This window comes from Erigeron canadensis, chromosome 5 (assembly GCF_010389155.1).
Source record: "Erigeron canadensis isolate Cc75 chromosome 5, C_canadensis_v1, whole genome shotgun sequence".
Taxonomy (NCBI): domain Eukaryota; kingdom Viridiplantae; phylum Streptophyta; class Magnoliopsida; order Asterales; family Asteraceae; genus Erigeron; species Erigeron canadensis.
This window is the reverse complement of record NC_057765.1, coordinates 5,986,251-6,009,960: the sequence shown is the minus strand read 5'-3', so window position 1 is coordinate 6,009,960 and position 23,710 is coordinate 5,986,251. Positions and strand designations below refer to the sequence as shown.

General features: G+C 35.5%; 2 protein-coding genes and 1 pseudogene across 5 annotated transcripts; all 3 read left to right on the top strand.

Annotated features, from left to right (window-relative positions):
• The first annotated feature begins 1,305 nt into the window (after window positions 1-1,305).
• LOC122599417 (FGGY carbohydrate kinase domain-containing protein) lies at window positions 1,306-11,142 on the top strand. Of its 4 annotated transcripts, none has more exons than XR_006323921.1 (15): window positions 1,306-1,503; window positions 2,301-2,380; window positions 2,775-2,892; window positions 3,302-3,480; window positions 4,341-4,423; window positions 4,803-4,987; window positions 5,322-5,383; window positions 5,836-5,938; window positions 6,183-6,308; window positions 6,464-6,583; window positions 6,917-7,037; window positions 7,422-7,578; window positions 8,389-8,461; window positions 9,254-9,383; window positions 9,846-9,928. XR_006323921.1 is itself a non-coding variant. In XM_043771924.1 (15 exons), the coding sequence occupies exons 1-14, from the start codon at window positions 1,404-1,406 to the stop codon at window positions 9,283-9,285; spliced, it is 1,539 nt and encodes a 512-aa protein (XP_043627859.1). In that variant the 5' UTR covers window positions 1,306-1,403; the 3' UTR covers window positions 9,286-9,320; window positions 9,846-9,933. The 4 variants fall into 4 exon arrangements, 3 of the variants coding, with proteins under 3 accessions (XP_043627859.1, XP_043627857.1, XP_043627860.1); XM_043771924.1 differs by having other exon boundaries at window positions 9,254-9,320; window positions 9,846-9,933; XM_043771922.1 differs by lacking the exon at window positions 9,254-9,383 and adding an exon at window positions 10,747-11,142 and having other exon boundaries at window positions 1,314-1,503; window positions 9,846-9,973.
• Window positions 11,143-15,625: 4,483 nt separating this feature from the next.
• LOC122600351 lies at window positions 15,626-20,020 on the top strand (annotated as a pseudogene).
• On the top strand, window positions 19,090-20,252 carry LOC122601081 (ankyrin repeat-containing protein ITN1-like). The gene is made up of 3 exons (XM_043773854.1): window positions 19,090-19,201; window positions 19,344-19,510; window positions 19,818-20,252. Exons 1-3 carry the CDS (start codon window positions 19,090-19,092, stop codon window positions 20,250-20,252), a joined length of 714 nt encoding a protein of 237 aa, XP_043629789.1.
• The last annotated feature ends 3,458 nt before the right edge of the window (window positions 20,253-23,710 follow it).

Genomic DNA, 23,710 nt, shown 5'->3' with positions numbered 1-23,710 from the left:
CACACAACTAAATGGATCATAAATAAACTTATAGAAACTCTCATAATGAGATTTTAACTTGTAGATTTCACACAAACTTAAATCGAAATTTACGAACAATCTTTCTACGTAAACTTCAAACGAGAGCTATAGTTAACGAAACAACTTGCTCTAACTTGCAATATACTACAAATACAGTAACTAAGTAATATAAAGTGATTTTAGGTGTTGGTGTTTTGAGAACAAAAGTTAAAACAAAGTTGAAAGCTTCAGAGTTTTTAATGATAACTTAGAAATGGATCAATGAAACTTAACGAGACTTTAGGTAATGATTTTAGCACTGATTTGGAACTGTTTTGTGATTGGAAACTGAGTATTAATGACTTTGGATACTAGTGCACACTTCTTTAAATGCGTTTCCGTTTTGTAGCCATAGAAAGCGACCGAGCCTCGTCACTATGATATTATTGTTGAGGTAGCATGTTCCTCATTAAAGATCAATAATGGTAGTCTTCAACGGCTCCACTGAGTATAGTCAAATCAAATCATGCGGAAACGACGAGAAACTTAAATTCAAAATTTTGAATCTGCACGTCCATCTAACAAGGCCATATCCCCTGTCGATGTCAACCTCTAATGAGTGTAGAGGTCCCCCTCTAACGAGTTCTGGTTCCCTCTAAAGAGGTTTTTACTATTTTGTCTTTAGTGCAACTTTGACTTTCTTATCCGTTTAAATTTTATTTTATCTAATTTTTTGAACGGCCGTTTAAATTGTTTTTGATACATTTCTTCACTAATTCTTGTTCAATCTTTATTTTTACCTACATAATACTTATGCAAATAATAATTACCCAAAATACATTTAGTTATAACCAAATGGGTATAAATATTTTTTAAAAAGACCAAGTGACGCTTAATTAAATATGTATCGTTATCAACAATCATGAAAATCTTGAAACTTCACTTCACAAATTGAAAGAAACTTTACTTCGATTAAGATCATCCAAGGTATTCAAATTACTTCCGCAGTTGGTGATGTAATATTGTTTATGAAATCGTGGTTTGTTGGCGTTTTTAAAAATAAAAGTATTAATAACAACATTCGAATTTTTTTAAAAAAAAATTTGATGGATAAACATTGAAATTTTATTGAAATTCACATAAATTTAGGTGAGATTTCTCACAAAATCCTAATTTTACCATATAATTTGTGGTAAAAAAAACCACGATCATTTCCTTCCAAAAATTCCAACAAAAATCAATTAATTAGAGAATTAGAAAGAAAAATTAAAAAGAAAGAAATGTTTAAAAAACATATTACAAAAATATATGGTCTACATAAGACAGCTACCACCACTACTACCAGTGGGTCTGATGATTCACCGCTCCTCAGCCACGCCCAAAACAACAATCATTGTTCCGACATGACGACGACCATCGCCACCCTGTCTTCTCCTTCTGTTTCTGTACCTCGTCGTTCTGTCTTCCTTGGTGTCGATGTCGGCACCGGCAGCGCTCGCGCAGGTCTCTCTATCCCCTTCTCTCTTATATAATTATAATATTTTTTTTCAGAATTGATCATTGTTAAAAAGCACCCCGGTATCATAATCACTCTATAAATGATTCTGAATCTTTGATATATACTTATGTGTGTATATATATAATATATATTTATGTGTACATATTACAGAGCTTAAAAATAAAAAAAATTCAAGTCTTTGCCTCCAAAATTAAAAAAAACTTTTGAATTGCTTTGTTGGGACATTTGTCGACTTGAATTTCTGTATATTTTTTGTTGTTTAATTTAATTTACTCATATTAACACTATGTTTTAGTGTTATTAAGTCATAGCATTAGCTAGTTTCCTCCCGAACAGGTAGTGGGACTTCCACCGCCTGTCATGCCCTCGGATTGACTGTGCTGGTGACGTGGTCAATCTTTACCGGACGATGAAGAGGCATGCCGCTGAGCCCAATCACCACTGGCGTTCAAAAAAAAAATGTCATACCATTTTGTTTGATGAAAGCCATACTTTTGAGAATCTTTTTTCTTTTCTTGTTGTATTCTTATTACAGAATCGTGCAATTTATTACGACCACTTGTCTATAATAAAGGCAAAAAAAAAAAAAAAACAAACAAAACAATCGAAGCTGTTCATATGAATGCATGGATGTTAAGTAGGATTAAAAAGTCACCATAAATTTATGTTTTGTGTATTTTTGGAAAAAAGGGAGGAGCTTTTTATTCCTTGCACTTGCAAAAGAACTCTATAACTTCCTTATGTACTTCAGTTAGTCTTTATAGCTTACTGGGTATTGCAGGCCTTTTTGATGAGGCTGGAAAACTTCTGGGTACTGCTAGCAGCCCGATACAAATTTGGAAAGAAGGCGATTGTGTTGAGGTAAGAAAAAATGGTTTCGTTGGTAGTATGTTTAATCTTTGAATATTTTGTGTACGAAATAAATATTAAGTAGAATAGATTGTACTTTACTCTCACATGTTACCCTTAATTTTTTCTGTCCACAATCATAAAAAATATAGACTGAACTTGTTGAAAATGTTACATATGAGTAATATTTGACTAGTAGTAAGTTGAACCATTCGAATATCATGTTTATGAAATAATTATTAAATAAAACACTCGTAGACTGTACTGTACATATAATTTATGTCAACAACCATTAAAAGTATTGATTATACTTGTTGGAACTGTTACATATGAGTAATCTTTGACTTTTGAGTTGTGTATATTGCAAAATGGAAATAGATAAATATATGTTCTTTTGCAAATCCAGCAATCTTCAACTGATATTTGGCTTGCGATCTGCACTGCTGTTAAAAGAGCTTTATCTCTTTCTGACGTTGCTGGCGAACAAGTAACTGGGATGGGTTTTGCAGCTACATGTTCTCTTGGTTAGCTCACATTTAACTCTAGAAGAGGCAATTCTGACCAAAAGTGTACTTATAATGCGTTCATTTTATGTTTATCTTCAGCTGGTCACACTGGTAATATTAAAAAGGATTAGCTTAGAAAGAAATGGGTTTAACTCATCTTAAGTTTCCCAAAGTGTATTTACAATGCATGAAACTGCCAAAACATTTTTAGAATTTGGTTATTGATTAATAATATATATAACTTTTAATTATATCTGACACGGTAGTAATTCTTAAAAAGGGTCAACCTAATCATACAACCTATCATATATTCATATTACCGTCCCAACCTGTGACGGAACCTACACAACCTGCCGATTTTTATCTCTCTACTAGTTAGTAGGTACTTAGGTCGGATTTTAATATATGGCTTGCTTTCGTTATGCAGTTGCTGTGGATTCCGAAGGTCAACCCGTGTCAGTATCCTGGAGTGGTGATACTAGAAGAAATGTGATAGTATGGATGGACCATAGAGCGGTAAAGCAAGCTGAGAGAATAAATTCCTGCAATTCACCTGTGTTACAGTACTGTGGTGGTTCGATTTCTCCTGAGATGCAGCCACCTAAGGTATTTGATGAGATAATGACAAATATATTCTCTCACAATGTTGAAGAAGTTACAAAGAAATATTGTTTCTCTTATATCTTATGTGCTAATTATTAGCCCACATCTAATTGTATCCTTATTTTATTCCTATAAATTGGATCAGTTAATTTTATATATTGGAGGTGGACTTTAGTGGAAACATGGAACATTTTATTTTATGTGCCCCCTCTTTGGTTTTCTAACAAATTTGGTATATTTGGTAAGCAATCTATCTCATTCATGCCTCCAGGGGATAAGAAAAGGGTGATATTAAACACATTTAGTTAGATAATCTGTTTGCACTTATGTTGTTTGAAGCAGTATGTTTGGATCCCACATTGGCCAAGTATGGATTTGGTTCCGCTTAGTTAGATAATCAGTTGTGCTTTATATGTTACGATCCCACATTGGTCAAGTATGAGATTAGTTGGTGTTTTATAAATCTAGGTGTCCTTCCTTCTTTAAGCTAGCATTTTGAAGTGAGTTCTACACCCTAGCTTATGTCTTGATCGAGCCTATTATGGATGGGTTCGTATCACTCTAATACTTAGATAAGCTAACCATTATAGTATTTTGGCAAGTTATGAGATAAAAATACTAAAGAAGCCATTTATATGTATAAAAGAGACATCTTGTGAAATAGGTAAGTTCATTCTATACGTATATAATCGTTCAGCATGCTGCATGTAAGGAACAGATGATCCAAAAGGACCAAAATTGTAATAATCAAATACATGTAGTTGCTCAACATTAAACACTCATCATCCATCCATCCATCCCTTTGCTTCTATATTGTTTTGCATCATTTTTGTTTATAATTTATATTATTATTGTTATTATAGCTATTGTGGGTGAAAGAGAATTTACAAGAATCTTGGTCAATGACGTGGAGGTGGATGGATTTGAGTGATTGGTTGTCATACAGGTAAACCGCAGATCCTTTTCAATTTGCTAATTCAATTCACCCCTCTTTTCTCATGTAGCCAAAGTATCAACATTTTAGTATCTGACTTAATTCCAAGTTAGTTGGGTATTTTTGTCTTTTGACTTTGGTAATTTGTATTATCTTGTCTTGTTACTCAAAAGCAGCTCGCATCTCTTAGGATTAGAGTAGAATGCGGAAAATTGAGAAATAAGCTAATGTGTGTATGTTTACTTTCTAAAATCAGTAGTTATTATATCAAAATTTTTTGCCGTCTGTCATTTTATGTGGGATTGTTTCTGATTTGAAGAGAATTTCTGCATCTTTATGTTCTTAATCATAATCTATAACACATTCTATTTGGTCTCCATAATCTTTATAGAGCAACAGGAGATGATACCCGCAGTATGTGCACAACAGTTTGCAAATGGACATATCTGGGTCATGCACACATGCAGCACATTGATGAGAATAGCTCCCGAGACATGGAAGCCTGTGGATGGGATGATGACTTTTGGGAAGAGATTGGTCTTCGTGACCTTGTGGATGGGCATCATTCCAAAATAGGTATGCTTGTATTTACAGTAGCGGTGGCACCTTAGAACTATTTACATACAATGGGGCGAGTGGGTAAAAATGTGCCGAAAGTCATTCCAAATGTATTATAATGCATTAGACCTCCTATGTTAATGTATCACCTTTGACTTGCATTCGTACTATGTATCCATCGCCTATTTATAATTGACGTACTTGAGAAAGGTATTTTAAGCAACCAGGTCATATTTATCTTTTTGTAAACTACATTGATTTAAAACTAGATCGTTAATTCTTTCTTTTTTGTTGTTGATCTTCTTTGTCCAAGTTCTCGATACAAAGGCTCATTTTTTGCTTTGATATCCAGGAAGAAGTGTAGCTTTCCCTGGTCATTCCCTCGGCAACGGTCTGAGCTCTGATGCTGCAAAGGCAAGAAATTTTTAAATGGAGAACTCACATTGGTTTCAAGTGGCGTTCCATTGAGGTTCATAAATTAAGCAAACAAAATCTTGTAGTTGGGAGATTATGAACATTATTTTCCTGACTTCTTTGGAATATGATAATGATTATAGATGCTTTTCCACTCAGAAACGTCAGAAAATAGGTTAAGGTCACATCAAACACACGTTGAATATGATCACAACTTTTGTTTATTTCAGTTTTAATCCATCTTTTTTTCAAGTAATACAATATAAGAGGATTTATGCACCAGAAAAAACACCTGGCCACCTTTTGACCCGTCTCCTCTCTAAGATATTATCGTTTTGAACTTCATGTGCTGGACTTACTAGAGATGAAAATTATCCAAACAGACTATTCATGTTACATGGGTTCGAGTTGCTACCACTATAGTTATGCTCATCAGTAGACTTAATTTTCAGGAATTGGGTCTTCCTACAGGAACCCCAGTAGGAACATCGCTGATTGATGCTCATGCTGGTGGCGTTGGAGTGATGGAAAGTGTGCCCGACTCTAAAACTAATGGTTATTCTTCAGTTTACCTTGTTTCTTTCTCATACAATCTATTAACATATAAATTGGATGACTGTCAACTTGTTTAAGATGAATGTTAACATTTGACCCATTTAAGAGAAAACACATTCCCTATTCAAAACAAAAAAAGAAAGATAAAGTGCATCTCCAATTACCTATTCATAAGTAAATGAGGCAATGTTGTCACCTTTGAATTTTTTTATTGACGAGTCTTGATTAGTATGTTACTTGCCAGAATCTGATGATGATGATGATGCTATATGCCGGCGTATGGTGCTGGTATGTGGAACATCCACCTGTCATATGGCTGTTTCAAGGAGCAAGTTGTTTATCCCAGGTGTTTGGGGACCATTTTGGTCAGGTATACCATTGGCCTGTGACAAGAGAGTTCATTATATAGTTTTTTTTATTGTTTCCCCTATCAATGTTCATTTTAATATTGACCATCATTCCACCTGCTTTTAGCACAGTGGAATTATTTTAATATCTTGTCTCATACTTTTTTTATGCATGTAGCGATGGTTCCTGAGTATTGGCTAACTGAAGGAGGCCAAAGTGCTACTGGTGCACTATTAGACTATATAGTTGATAATCATGCTGCGTCTTCACATCTGGCGAACCGTGCTGCTTCCCAGAGTAAGAGTTGATTGAGTATATTGAAACTGTCATATTAACTGCATATTCTAGTGACACATTAGGCAGCATAAAAATGATGACTGAAAAAAATGATATGAAGAAGAAATGTAGGCTTTCTGGTGAGTGCTTTTCAACTTATAAAAATGAAAAGGTACAAGCAATGTGTAAATATTTTTTAAAAATTGGTGAATCATATTGCTCATATAAATGGGTCAACTGTAATTTGAAAGGGTTGGAGTATCTGTCTTAATTATCTTATGGTTCTTTTTATTTTTATTTTTTAGAAAAGCTACTAAATGCTTACGTGGTCCTAAATTCATGTAAACATTCCAGATATTTCTCTGTTTCAAATGTTGAACGACCTACTAGCACAAATGATGCGTGACATGGATTCTCCATTTATTGCTGCTTTAACGGCTGATCTACATATCCTTCCTGATTTCCACGGTAACAGGTAAATGTGGTAATGAAGTGTATTTTTAGAGGTGGCAAAATGGACGGAGCAGGAGGGTTAGATAGTTGGTCAAATAGATCAGGATTGGTTTCGGCTGTCGCCTGACCAGAACACTTCCTGTGCAAAATATAAAGCATATCAAATTTATGAGTTTTCCTTAAGGAATTACGTTACATTATTTTCAAATTTGGGTTGAGCAGAATAGAGCACTTTCTGCACTGGTTTATATATTTTATTCTTTATCCTGATTGTCATATGAATGGATAAATTATTTCTATATTTGCTCAAAATGATGTAGGAGGTAAAACATTACCCTTATAAATGAGTTGGAATTGATATTTCTTTCGTCAGCCAAAGTAGCTAAGTTAAAATATTTTGTTCCAGATCTCCTATTGCTGACCCAAATGCAAAAGGAATGATTTGCGGTTTAAATCTTGATACAAGTGAAAGACAGTTGGCTCTTCAATACTATGCTACTGTACAGGGCCTTGCATATGGTACACGTCATATCATAGAGCATTGCAATGAGCACGGACACAAAGTAAGAGTTATTTCAGTGTCAGTATGAGTTGATATCTATATTAGATGATATTAGAGATGGCAATTATGGTCTATTTTTTTTTCCAAATATGTCGATGTGGATTATGCTCCCTTTCTAACGGGTCAAATTTAGATCCGTTGGAAACGGGGCTGTTGGGTTAGACGGGTAAAAATTCAAAACAGCCCACACAGGAAATGTTTTGGTCTGATGAATTTCACTGTTTTCAAACCATAATACCATACTAAAATTGCTTATTTTGACAAACTTTACCCATTTAATATAAAAGCATGCCTCTGATTAACCAATTGGCAACTAAATGGGTTGAAATAGCCACCTCTACCATGGGCACACAGTATAAGTGGGATTAATGTGGCTCACTCCAAAGGAACACATTAGTTTGTGTTAGTTTCTGTTTTCGAAAGTCATGTTACATTCATCCTTGTTCATGGGTGGTATGTTTATAGTATCTAGTATTTGCGTATGAGTTTATTTCTTGCTTATGGGTGGTATGTTTTTTAGAAAACACAGACGTTTAAAGTTGGTACATTTGCACATATTAAATTTACAACTGCAAATCTCAAAAAATAGGTAATATGATTCCATGTGTTCCTAGTTAGGAGAATGTAAAATAATATTGAACAAGGTATTATAAGTTAAATTTTCAAGCATAAAAAGGTAATATAATTACAAAAGTTTTAGAAAATGCACTTCTTTATTACATGACTATAATTGCAACATAGAGTGGAACAAAGTTGACAGGTCAAATATCTCCTTGCACACTCTTACCCTTCATTTTTTTTGTGTAATCAGATTGATACACTGCTAGCTTCTGGTGGACTTTCAAAGAATGCGTTGTTCATTCAAGAACATGCCGATATCGTTGGTCTCTCTCTCTCTCTCTCTCCCTCCCTCTCCCTCTCCCTCCCCAAATAAGGGTTTTTCTTTATAATCAACTGGTTAGATGCTAAGGTTATAAATATTAGCTAAAAGTGGAAATAGGTCAAAGGTGTCGAAAATCTCCCAAAATGTTCTCAAATCTCAGATACTTCAAACCTTTTATATTATTACCTACAAGTGGAGATAGGTCAAAGGAGTCGAAAATCTCCCAAAATGTTCTCAAATACTTCAAACCTTTTAAGTTATCACAATAGATAACCAGATTATGGTTGTAAAAAGTGGTTTTATAATCATATTTGATTCATGAATTATCCACAAAAATAAGTAATTAGGCAAAAAAAAATAAAAAAAAAATAGAAGGGCTGGGCCTACGCTCACTTGCGCGAGAATCTCCGGCATTTTGGTCAGCGGCTAAAATAATGATGGATTGGCCTAATCCGATCCATAAGAAAAGAATTGAACAAGTTGTGACATGTTACTTGACTTGCCCAGCTATTTTGCCAACTCTAGTAACCAGGAAATCAAAGTTGAAGCTCAAAGCATATGTCTGTATCAAGTCATGTTTTGTCGTTTCTGCTTTTTATGAAGTTAAGGTCCTTTACGGGTATCCTTTTACAATGAAGACGTTCTCACTTTTTGTATTTTTACTTGGTAAACGATCAAACTTTGTTGGGGATCCTGCACTTGGATTTCCGGAATATGTGTACTCTGTCAGCAGAGGTGGCAAACTTGATCATTGATGAAGGGTGTCGATTTGTGTTTTATATTTTCTTAACAGGTCAAAAGGGCAGACATGGAAAACTTAATTGAATGAAAGAAGGGAAAATGGGTGAAAGTTGCCCAAGGTGTATTAAAAAGATCATTAACATAATATTTATCGTTTTGTTATGATACTGATGTGTATGCAGGTGTGCCAACTCTACATAACCCATTTCCGTTTGTACTAAAAGTTTACCATTTCTGACCTTTCATTTAACTCATCCAATCAACCCATTTTTCCATATCTACCTGTCATTGACAAGTTTCAATCTAATTTGTATAGCCTAGGTTTTACACTATGGTGCATTGCCATATTATACATGGGCGGCTCAATGGGTCAAACAGGTTGAAGGTCTTTCAAAGTGTATACAAATGCATAGAACTATCTAAATAACTTTATTAAAAGTGGTTGCATAAGTTTTCTCTGTCTGCAGATTAACAATATGTGAATGTCAAATTAGAAAAGAAAGTGTGGATCAGTTTGATCAGATCCAGTTTGCCACACATAAAATTTACCAGTAACCCGACTGTCCATTTTGCTACATGGAATAAATATTTTTTCATTAGTAAGCATATTAACAAGTTTAAGGTTATTTCCATGTGTTATACAGGTTGCCCGATAATTCTTCCACGGGAAAGTGAGTCGGTGCTATTAGGTGCTGCTATTCTTGGTGCTGTTGCTGCAAAGAAATATTCTGGGCTCAGAGGGGCCATGAAGGCACTTAATGCAGCTGGCCAGGTATGAATTTTGCTATGCACATTGTTAAGACTTTGCTTATGCTGTTCTTGATTCTTTATAACTTGGTGTACGTATGCCATAGCTACAAAAGTAAATGGAATATTTAATTTTTTAGTACACCTCTTGTCTGGAACGCATTTCTTATTAAAACTAGGTCGTTGGCCGTGCTCCACCTAAATCCTTAACATGTATATCATTGGTGGCAAAATGCGTGCTCTGGGTGGGTCTGGTTATCTGATAAGTAGGCAAGCACTTTCATGTCCATCTTATAGAAAGTTTTGTAAACATTTGACGAGTCAACTTGGAAATCCAAAAAAAAGTAATTTGATGAGTCAGGTATGTTTCCAAAAGCTATATAATTTACAGATTGTACTGATTTTCTTAATAAACAATTTATAAAGTTTTATGCATTAACAAAATACTCTTTTGACACCATTGACCATTTAGATTATTAATAATTAATGCATTAATTAGAATTACAAAACTACTATTATTTTTAAATTAATCTAAATCTTTGAATAGTTTTTCTGAAGGTTTTATCTTTAATATTAACTTTTGGTGATGTTAAACCGATTTCACCGATTACCCTTGTAACAAATTTTCTCGCTTCACCTGTTTGTAATTAAGTACAATTGGGTTAAAGTGCCACCTCTGGTGGCTCCCCTGCCCATTTTGCCATTTGTAATTGGAAGGTTATATGTATTGTGGGGCAAAACAAGAAGTTTGGAAAAGATAAAACTGAGTTTATCTAACCATCTCTTTTATATTTACAGGTCATTCATCCATCGGAAGACCCGAGAGTGAAGAAGTACCATGATGCCAAATACCGGATATTCAAGCAGCTTTACGAACAACAGCTCTCCCAACGTTCAATCATGGCTGAAGCGTTGTCCTAGATTTTCAAATCACCAATCCTAGTATATTTGTTAATGGGCTGTCTGACCAAGTTCCAAATCTGCAAACTGATTTTTTTTTTCTTCGTATATAATTTCAATTACAATTTCTCATACTCTGTCACAATTAGATTTACTTTATATTTGTAAAGTAAGTCAGCGTGTCTTTTGTAGCAACTTTGCATATGCATAGAACTCCCATAGAAATGAATTGTTATGGAACTATCTTGTGTCTAAAATTCTCATGAAATAATATCAATTTCCATTTTTTAAAAATATTTATAGATTATAGGAGTTAATTTGATTTTAAGATCGTATAATGCTTGTTTCTTTTCTCATTTTTTCAAGCATTGAACTAATATCTACAAGTTGCAGCCTTGCTTCCAAGATCAAACTTGCAATCATCTGCTTATATATTATCGCAACATTAATTCATAAAGTTTATGCTCAACGAAAAGAATACTATTGTTATCATCAAATGTCTTTCATGAAAATTCCATTCATTTAAAGAAAAGGCATGAAATAGGCATGGAATGGACATATTTCACGAAAAATTTCTTGTAGTATTTCAATTTTGTTTTGTCAAAAGAGTTTTGAGCCAAAAAAATTTGTGAAACAAGGGGATCCGGCAATGCCACTGCCGGACTCGCAAATCTAAAGCGAAGCCGGTAGTGGCAATACCGGTGTCAACATCCAAGAACGAAACCGGTGGTGCCAATACCGGTCTCGCTGAGTCCGTCCTCGGGAACACCAGTTTCGCTTGTGTCACAGTTGAGGAACAGGGTAGCAGGTGGTTGGAGTTGACAAGGCACAGACTTTCAATTATTTTCGTCGTGTATATATATATATATCTCAAAGGGTATGTGTTACTTTAAATAAAATCCACATCTAAATTTATATACAAGTCGAGTTATCATTTTTCTAAAATAGATAATGGATTCTTCGTCGTCATCTGATACTTCATCACCTCGTATGTTAACATTTCATGCATTGAAAGCGCAATGTAAAGAGGATATAGAAGACAAGTATGAACTTTTCTACAAAATTAATGATTGTAAGCTTCTTATGGAACAAAGAAAACTGGAACATCAGAAGAAAATCAAAGAAATAAGGAAAAGGGGTAACAAAATCATTATAAGTGAAGAAATGCATAGCGATTATCTTGAAACGACGTTACCAGGTTTTGAAGAAATAACTTCTGAACTTGAGAAACTGCTAAAGTTGATTGACAGAAAAATCAACTTGGCGACATATTATAAATTGCAAGCTAAAGACGGTTTCAGTTAATATCGTATAATAAAGTGTATGATTTTTTTACTTTTTTCATGTAACTTTTTGATTGGTTAATGTAATGTTGATTTAATATGTATTATTTTCATATTAATTTTTGATCCATTATTATGTATTATCTAAGAAAACATAATATTTAACTTTATTGACAAACATATATTTATTAATCAAAACATACAAGATAATACAAAATAGAATCTATCTAAGGCCACCCGTTCCACATCTTCGTGGTCTGCGAGTTCTTCGTGGACGTACATTTTCTTCTCCTTGTTATTCTTCTTGTTCTTCTTGTTGTTCTTCGTCATTTCCTAGATTTGTAATTGGGTTTTGAGAAGAACTTGGAATGTCGAAAGCTTGCATTAGATAAGGAGAGTAGTTTCGTGGCGGTGGACCAGAAAACTGGTAATCTTGTACATTGAAGAGATTGTCAAATAAATTAATCGGAGTAAAAAAACCCGGGTTCTGAGGGATATGCTGGGTGCCAGAACTTGAGGCACCGCCCCATGAGGGATATGTTGGTGCCAGCCTAAACACAGATTGGCCACCAAAACTCCCCTGGAAATTACTAGAAGGACCAGCAGCAGCCCATGAATTACCTTGGAAATTTTGGGCGGGGGGAGGCATTTGAAAATTTTGGGAGGGGGGAGGCATTTGAAAATTCCATGAGGGGGGGCGGCATTTGAAAATTTTGCTTCTCAGGAAAGTTGAAATTTTGTGAACTATAATTCATACGTTCATTCTGACGACTGTTTGTAAATACCTCCCTCAGTATTGTCCTGAAATCCGCAAACATCTGGTTGTAATCCGGATTGGCCTCTTGTAAAAGACGAGCTCGCTCGTCAACCTCTAACAATCCCTCTGCCTGTGCAACATAAAATATTTACATATAGCTTTTAATTTACATAAAATATTAACATATAGCTATACTTACATATAGCTGTTGATTAACCCCCAGGTAGGGTATTCGCCTTCACGTTGGGGCTGACCTGGTTTACCAATGATCAACACGGTACGGTCCTGATACCACCGCATATAGCCCCCCTCAGTGGTGGACCCCTCATCTCCTAGGTGGAGCCGTTGATGTCGGTTGTCCCATTCGTCGACATACCTACTATTTCTTTCACCCTAGTCAACCGTAGGTTTTCTTCCCTTTAAGAGTCTACGAAGGTCAAGCCACTGTCTTGCTTCCAACAAACCAACTTCATTTGGAATGGTTTGTATTATTCCAAACTGTCTAGCAACTCTCTGTGCTGGGTGTGGTTCCACCTCCTCCCAATGTATCAACGCGCCAATGTATGGCCATATGTGTTGACCATCCGTACAATATGGAGGTAGTAAGTGGAGGAAGGTGGAATACGGGGTCCACGAAAACTGTATTGTAAAAATATAAACGAATTGTAAATTTAAAATAACTTAAAAGTATTTAAAACATAGAAATTAATATATATTACCTGTTGGTTTGTTAACGCGTTAAAAAATGACCGGTAGGCACTTAGTACATGAGGAGGTGTATGAACATGGGAGAACTTTCCATGCCATCTATTTGCTAAACACTCGCTATAATTATATGGCGGTGTTTCTTTAAAAGGGGTGACGCGTAGGGCAATCCCTGACATTCTTTTCCACGCCCAATACTGCAACAACAACAACAACCCATCAATTCCCTTTGTATCTGGCTTTGTAGCCTTAGAAAGATTCCTGTACAAACAAGCAAGAGTTGCAGAACCCCAACTCTTACGACCTTCATAGCCAGGTCGTCTACGTATTGTAAATAATTCAAACTTATATCAAAGGTGTTTGAATCATGAACAGCTCCGAACCACAGAGGGCTAGAATAATCATTCTAGCATTTTGCAGGCACAATTCATCGTTATTTTCATCAAATGGCTTGGCTATGCGTTTTGCTAACGTCTCCAATCTGATTTTACCGTTGCTCAAATTATCTGCATAATCTTCATCATTAGGGAAAAACCCCAAATAATCCATACACATCTCATTCCAGAAGTCAATATTTCTGGGCTCCGTAGCCCACTCACCAGTCACAGCTGGTCCATCTATGGGTAAATCCCACATCACCTGCACATCTTGCAGGGTAACGGTTGCTTCACTAATTGGCAAATGAAACGTGTTTGTATCGGGCCGCCATCTTTCAACCAACGCGATAATGAGAGGATGATCGATTTTGTGGACCACTGCCATCAATACACCCTCAAACCCAACATTTCTGATATGGGTCATGACCTTCTCACATATTGTTTTCGCTGTCTTCATCTTTGCAAGTTGTAGCATGATTCCTCCGTCACCTTTTCTACATCTTGGCTCCCTCACTTGGCGTTCATGGAAAATATTGTATGCACGATGGGTATCTTTAGTTTGTCGCCACAACAATTCAGGATTTTTTGGTACACAGGTAACGTTAAGAGATGCCATTTCGTATTGAAAATATAAGGTTTTTGATGAATGAAAATGTTTTTGCTTTTTGAAAATAATGTGTGTTTTGTGTTGTATGTGACTATCTTTTAGAAATGCATGTATATATGGTTTATTAAAGTCTTGCATGTGACTATTAAAGCCTGCAAAGTTTGGAAGTGACTATGCAAAGTTTGGAAGTGAGTAGTCATTCATTCTGCACCCTCTGCCTCCCTCTGCGCATGCCACAGCGAGATCGGTATTGGCATCACCGATCTCGGTCTTGGATGTTGACACCGGTATTGCCACTACCGGCTTCGCTTTAGATTTGCGAGTCTGGCAGTGGCATTGCCGGATCCCCTTGTTTCATAAATTTTTTTGGCTCAAAACTCTTTTGACAAAACAAAATTGAAATACTACTACTTCAAGAAATTTTTCCATATTTCACACTCAATTTAAAATTTTCAACATGTGAAGTACAATGGTCATAAAACAAATTTTGAATAAATATAATATTTTATGCTTTAAGAGGGATTCATATGAAATTAACTATTACTTTTGAATGACACACAAGTCTTTATTATTTGTCAAATTTTATTAAAAATATTTGTTAAAGTCAACCCAACCATTTTGGCCCTAGATATTATATGTTTTTTCGCCTTTTACCGGTCTACCATTTGGCTATCATGTTGCGTTGATACTTGTTCCTTCACATTTTCACTTGAAACAAATGTGGAATTGAAGTATTTCAAGTCATGGAGTTAGGAGTAAGCACACATTATATAATCATGATATTACAGTTTGTTTTAGTTTTTACTCAAGCCACTCGAAAAAAATAAGAAATCTAACTAATGATGTGTGACATTTTCGGTACTAATAATCGGCTTTCCCATACTGAACCAGTACCAAATTGCTCGGTGCCAAAACCGATTTAACCAAATCTCTAAAACCGATACCGAATCTCTATTGGTGCCGATTTTTTATACCGGTACCGGTTTAGTTTCGATATTTGGTAACCTTGCCCATCCCTACATAAGTTAAAATTACTCAAGAACTGCTTACACATTGATGGCAAACAACTAAACATACCTTAAAAATTGAAAAAATATATTAGGAAATTAATCAACTTCCAGTCAATAATAACAAAGAGCTTACAAGCACCTCCTTGATTTGACTTTGAGAAAATTCTGTTGCTGACCTGCAGAAGAAGAAGAAGGAGGGAGGGATGAAGTGTAATCAGACAACACTTTTATTAGGCGGCGGCTGCTCTAATTTCATCATCAAACGATTCAGAGGTAATTCCATCACCGAACCAACCCTTTCTTCCGCCACTTTTCCATATACCAAAAAGTTAACAAATTGGAAGATGCCCTCCACCTGTTTGATGAAATGTCACACAGAAAACCTCTTCCTTCTGTTATTTATTTCAATCAATTATTGAATTCCGTCACCAAAATGAAACATTTTTCACATTCCATTCGTGTCTTTAAACAAATGTGTTCCCTTGGTCTCCCTGTTGATGTCTACACCATGAGTACTACCATCAAGTGTTGTTGTCAGTTGCGTCGAACCCAAGACGCTTTCGCACTTTTAGGCCTAAGTTTTAGACGATGTATTGTACCAAATGTGTATACTTTTAGTACACTCTTAGACGGGCTCGTCTTAGAAGATAGGATTCTTGACGCGGAGATGTTGTTCAAGAAACTCATTAAACATAAACTATGTGAGCCTAATGTTGTTATGTATAACACAATGATTAAAGGCGTTTGCAAGTTCGGTAATAATGTTACTGCCACGTCTTTGCTCAGGCTCATGGATCGAAACGGTTGCAGACCTGATGTTGTTTCGTATAATACTATTATTGATAGTTTTTGTAAGGATCAAATGGTTGATGATGCCTTTAAGCTATACAAAGAGATGGTCTTTCAAAAAGGCATCCCACCGAATGTGGTCACATATACCACTTTGATTTCCGGTCTATGTAAATTAAGTCAGTGGGATGAGGTGTATAAGATACTGAAAGAAATGGAGGAATATAGGATCTCTCCAGATGTTCATACCTACACTATATTAGTTGATGCATTATGCAAAGAAGGTAAGGCGAAAGAAGCCGAGGATGTTATCAAAATCATGGTTGACAAAGGTAAGGAGCCGGACATAGTGACTTACAACTCACTTATCGATGGTACTGTTTGCGAGGTGAGATGACCAAAGCAAAGACTGTATTTGATGCCTTGGTATTTAAAGGTATCTTCCCAGATGTTGTTGCTTACAACAGTTTGTTAAATGGGTATTGCAAGAAGTCTATGATAGATGAGGCATTGCATATGTTTAGTGAAATGACAAGAAAGGCTCTGAAACCCAATGTAGTTACTCACAGCACCATGATACAAGGGTTATTTAGGGTTGGACGTTGTGGAGATGCACGCAAACTCTTTGATGAGATGCGAGCACAAGGCCAAACTCCAAATGAATTGACTTACGGAATAGTACTAGAGGGTCTCTGCAACAACCATCTATTAGAAGATGCAATCTCTTTGTTCAATTTAGTGAGTAATAGCAAGCTAAATTCCGATATTGTTGTTTACAGTATCCTTATTGATGGTGCAAGCAAATGCGGGAAGCATGAGATTGCAAGAAATCTTTTTCATGACTTGGCAGTGAAAGGTTTGCAACCTAATGTTTGGACATATAATGTCATGATCAGTGGCTTATGTCGCGAAGGCGTATTGGAAGATGCAAAGCAGTTGTTTCATAAAATGGACGGGAGTGGTTGCCCACCAGATAATGTTACCTACGGTCTTCTTCTCCAAGGATATCTAAAGAATAAGCACTATCATGATGTCGAAATGCTTTTGCATGAAATGGTTGAAAAAGGTTTCTCACTGGATGCTTCGACTATGTCACTGTTAATTGATCAGATTGCCATTGGATCTTTCCAAAACACTCTGCTTAAGTTGATAGGTAAACTAGTGCCAAAAGAATTGCTGGAGACTCCTAGTTTTTTTGGCTAGCTCAGTAGTTTGACGGAGAATATGAAAAGGTGTTTGAGGAGCTCGAGTTTTTGTGTAGATCAGAAGTGGCGGTTTGGTGTTGACAGCCAAGATGTACCACCAACGTTCAAAATAAAGCCTAATAGAAGTCTACTCAGTGGTGAGTATACTTAAAAGTTTACCAGCACGATCCTCTCTTACATATGCATTCTTTATAAGACAACTATATATTTATGTGTACAAAACTAAATTGTTCGGGAATTATTAATTATCCCCACACTAGATGCATGAGTGCTCATGCTTAAAAACTGCTAATTAAGCTAAAGACTTTAGAAAACACACTTTTAAGGCCTCAAACTTATTATACACTCTATACAAAAAAGACAAACACACACACATTTAAATATATATATATATATATATATAGGGTAACACTCCGGTGAGAACACTTTTAAAATAAGAACGGTGAGAACACTCAAAAACATCATTTTGATGCATTAAAAGTCCATAAAACTAACATAGTGCATAACTAATTATCATTATTTAAGTGTTTAACAGCACATTGATCATTCAAAATCGAAAGAATCACGTTTTTTGTTTTGTGCATCCATCTTGGATGCATATTATCAAAATGACGCATCCAACAAAAAACGTGATTTTTTTTTATTTTGACGGAACCATGTGTTGTTAAACACTTAAATAATGATAATTAGTTATGCACTATGTCAGTTTTATGGACTTTTAATGCATCAAAATGTAGTTTTTAAGTGTTCTCATTTTAAGTTGGTTCTCATTTGATTGTCACCCTATATAGGGTAACACTCCGGTGAGAACACTTTAAAATAAGAACGGTGAGAACACTCAAAAACATCATTTTGATGCATTAAAAATCCATAAAACTAACATAGTGCATAACTAATTATCATTATTTAAGTGTTTAACAACACATTGATCATTCAAATTCGAAAGAATCACGTTTTTTGTTTTGTGCGTCCATCTTGGATGCATATTATCAAAATGATGCATCCAACAAAAAACGTGATTTTTTTTGATTTTGACGGAACCATGTGTTGTTAAACACTTAAATAATGATAATTAGTTATGCACTATGTCAGTTTTATGGACTTTTAATGCATCAAAATGTAGTTTTTAAGTGTTCTCATTTGTTCTCATTTTAAGTTGGTTCTCATTTGATTGTCACCCTATGGTAACACTCCGGTGAGAACACTTTTACATCATATCGATATGTCATGTTTTTAGACCTGCAAGCTAGCTCATTTACATGTGGAAAACATCAAATAATTAACAAGGAATTTGACATTTCAATATTAGTGAATTATACATGAATGTTACATGGATTCATGCATTAATCGAAAAGGCTGATTTTAAAACTTCAGGTCCAATAAAAGCTTGAGATGCCCTTATAGATAGCACTTTAGAGGGAGCTGAGGTATTTCTATATAAATAAAGTGGTTATCTAACAAGATTTTTTCCCGGTAATTACACGTGTGAAGGGAGTAATGAAGAGTATATGGAGTTTTGTGTTCCATTGTATGAAGCAGCAATTACCGGTGATTGGGAAGCTGCAAAGCTCATCCTTGACAAACGTCTGCAGGTGGTACAATTTGTTATCACTCCATATGGTAATATAACACTTCATCTGCAGTATTAAGTGAGGCTACCAAGCAGAGTGAAAGTTTTGTGGAAAATCTATTAATAATGATGGAAGTTGAGGGCTTGGAAATTCAGAATGACGATGGCGAGTTGTGGCTTTCATGGTTGCAGCTGCAAAAGGACATGTTCATATGTTTGAGGTAATATTGAATAAGCACAAAGAGATATTGAGCATACTCCCTGATGAAACGTTGGGCACACTCAATTCAAGTGCTTTAGGTGGAAATCATGGCATGACGTTGCATTTCTATAATGTTCTTGAGAAGACGCCCCTTTTGGTTTTGGGGAGAGGTTAACTGGTGTTTGTTTTTCATCAATTGCGTTCAAGGTGATTTATTTGGTACGGAAATTTTCCATATATACTAAGACAATTTACTCCTAATTTTATTGATTCAAGAAATCAAACCTAGATACATATGACTATATGAGTAGCATATTTTTTAATATCGAACTTTAACTCTCGTTGCATTAGAAAGCATGTTCTAATCTAGTTTTGGGGCGGGGGGGCGGGGCAGAGAGGGGTGTAGGGGAAGATACTTAACTATGATGTTACATTGTACACTAAAAGTTAATTATGTCGTGTAGGAGATAGAGAAGATGGTGGTGCCTTCATTCAGAAATTCAATGAACGATGATGGTGAAACACCCTTAAGATATTCTCAGAGAATAACAAAGAGAGTTTTCAAAGGCTTGAAATTGACAAAAGATTGCATGGTGGTTGCCACCCTTATAATCACTGTGGCCTTTGCAGTTGCTTACACAGTTCCTGGTGGCTACAACCAAGAGACTGGAATTCCTATCTTTCATCATGACCCTAGTTTCTTGGTTTTCATAATAGCAGATGCATTTTCCTTATTTACTTCATCAACTTCACTCCTGGTGTTCTTGTCTATCCTCACATCTCCTCATGGTCAACGTGATTTCTTGTACGCAATGCCTAGAAAACTAATGATAGGTCTAGTCACACTATTTATGTCTGTAGTGGGCATGATGGTCCGCCAGCTTCTTTGTGCTTTATGAAAACACATACAAATGGCTACCGATTGTCATCAGTGTATTTGCAGCTACACCGGTCACCATATTTGCTGCATTACAATATCCTTTTGTGATGGATATGTATCGTTCCATGTTTGATTCTAGGTATCTTTTTAATACTGGGAGACGTGTAATTTACATCAAAAACAATAGGTTGTAAATGTTCAATCTTCGACTGTTACACAAGTGAAGTAATTGTTTGAAGGGTGTTGGTGTATCGGCTTGGTTCATGTGTATCCTGTTTCTAATAAACATTAATTAATCCATATATATGATGTTGTTGCTATCAGCTGTAGTTTACCAATTATAAGGCATACACACATTGCACGATCTTTATTTTAAATTGGTTGTTTGTATATCTTCGCATACACACTTGCAGTTGCTTTCACAGTTCCTGGTGGCTACAACTAAGAGACCGGGATCCCTATTTTCCATCATAACACTAGTTTCTTGATGTTCATAATAGCAGATGCATTTTCCTTATTTACTTCATCAACTTCACTCCTGGTGTTCTTGTCTATCCTCACATCTCCTCATTGACCAAAGTGATTTCTTGTACACGATGCCTGGAAAGCTGATGATAGGTCTAGTGACACTATTTATGTCTGTAGTGGCCATGATGGTCACCTTTGCTGCCAGCTTCTTTGTGCTTTATAAAAATACTTTTAAATGGCTACCAGTCCTTATCAGTGTATTTGCAGCTACACTGGTCATCATATTTGCTGCATAACCTGCATTACAGTATCCTTTTGATATGGATATGTATCGTTCCATGACTCCATGTTTAATTCTAGGTATCTGTTTAATACTGGGAGACGTGTACTGTTTAATAAAGATTCAATCTTCTGCTAGACAAGTAAAGTAATTGTTTGAAGGGTGTTGGTATATTCACTTGGATTATGATCTGTTTAATAAAGATCAATCCATATTTACGATTCTGGTTCTATCAGCAGTAGTTTAGCAATCCTAAGGTGTGCACATTGCTCGATCTATATTTTAACTTGGCTTTTATATCTTTGCATCCCTTTTTCAGAGTCTTCATTAGTAAAATTTGCTTTGCTGTGCTAAAAAAAAAAAGCTAGGCTACATATCAGCAGTATTTTATTTTTTTGCAATGCACTTAGCTGGCAAGTGGCAATGTACTCGCTTCCCATACACGACCAGTTAGGATAGTAGTACTGGATGGACGTCATTCCAAAACAGGTATGCCTGTAGATACAGTAGTGGTGGCACCTTTTAACCAGTATATATACAATGAGGCGATTGGGTAAAAATGTGCTGAAAGTCATCCAAAATGTATTATAATGCATTAGACCATCTATATTGCTTTATTGGGAAAAGTTCAAGTGTTAGTGTGAAATTGTGAAATTATTTTAACAGATAGGTTGAACACGGTCCCTTTTACTCATAAGTACCACTTTTAACTACCATTGGTACTATGTCTCCATCACCTACTTCATATTTGATGTACTTGAGAAACGTAACGTATTTCAAGCAACCAAGTAGTAATATCTATCTGCTTGTAAATTGCATTGAGTAAAAAGCTAGACTGTTAATTCTTTCTTTTTTTTTGTTATTGATCTTCTTTGTCCAATTTCTCAATTGAAAGCCTCATTTTTTGCTATAATTTGAAGGAAGAAGTGTAGCTTTTGCTGTCCATTCCCTCAGAAACGGTTGGAGCCCTGATGCTGCGAAGGCAATAAGTTTTTCAATGTAGAATTCACATTGATCTCAAGTGGAATTCCATTAAGGTTCATTAATTATCCCAAACGTTTAGGGACCATATTGGTCAGCTACACATTTGGCCCATGACAGGAGAGTTCCTTATACATAGTTTTCACATTATTGCTCGTGTAACTATGTGTTTAAAAGTTGGTAAATCATAATGCTCATGTATCGGACCAGTGTAATTTGAAACGGTGGGAGTACGTATTTTATTTTTCTTTTAGAACAGCTAGTTAACAGAATATTTTTCTGTTTCAAATGTTGAACGACTTGCTAGCACAAATGATTCGTGAGTTGGATACTCTATTTATTGCTGCTTTAACGGCTGATCTACACATCGTTCTTGATTTACAGGGTTTCAAGTAAAGGCGGTGATAAGATGTATCTCTAGAGGTGGCAACATGGATGGGTCAGGAGGCTTGGATAATTGGTCAAATGATTAAATATATTTGTTAATCGGCCGTCTTTGACCAAGTTGCAAATCTGCAAATTGAATTTTTTTCATCGTGAACAATTTCAATTACACTTTTTCATACTCATAGTTTCACAGTTAGTTTTACATTATATTTGTAAAGTAAATTGCGTTTGTAAAGTAAATTGCGTTTCTTTTGTAACAATTTGAATGCATATGCATAGAACTGCCCTAGAAAGGATTAAGGGAGTTCCCATCCCACTCGGTGTTCCTTTTCCATTTGCTTCCAATTACGCTTTTTTCTTAAAATGTTTAATTCTGTGCAGCATAATAGAAGATAAAAATTTAATGATTTTGTTATGTAAATTTTAGGCATTATGAAGATTTTGCATGTCATTTAGGACTTTCAAGTACGATTTTATTAATTCGAATATTCCATTGTCATCCTCTACATGCTTTCTATGCAACTTATGTGATGAAACAACCCATGAATTCTGGAAAAATGCCAAAGCTAGCTAGCAAGTTAGTATGCCTGTTGGCTTAAAGCTCTTAGCTTGTTTCGCAAGCTATGACGGCAGGATGTGACCTTGCCTTTCCCCCTAACACCTCTTTCTTTTTTACTCTTTCGCACACTCCCTTTGGTCCCTAGTAACAAGCTGGTGTCAACTACCATTTGTACGACTACTTAGCCTCAAAGAACTATGGAAGCTCACAATCCCTTCCCCATAACCACCAGCAAAAAGAAGCTCACTCAACTTATTATTTTGTATTGTTGGGTGCTTTGGAAATCCCGGAATGCATCTTCTCCAATAAAAGACCATCTCTCCGCTTTGCAATAATAACCGAAATAAAAACAACAATTATTCTTGGTTAGCCAATAGATCGACCACCAATATTACTTGGTCTCAATGGAATATCTTTAGTTTCTAATTCCTCTTGTATTTCATCTTCTGTTTGTCATATGTATTTTTCATCTGTTTGTTATATGTATTTTTCTAGCTGCTTGCTCGTTATTTACGTCAATAAAATTGTTAATGTTCAACAAAAATAAAAAATAAAAAAAAAACACTTTATGAGTTTATGATATTAAAAATGGTGAAAAAGTTTACGTCACTACATCTAGAACTTTAACAAAGTAAAACCAAAAGTATAACTTAAGTAATACGTCACTACAAGAAATTTGGGTTTTTGTGACGACAAGCCATGGTTCCCAAAGCTTCGTCTCCGAAAGTGTTTCGCGACGACAATTAGCGACGAAAAAAAGGGGCCCACCTCCGGATAAGAAAAAAGGAAAAGAAAATAGAAA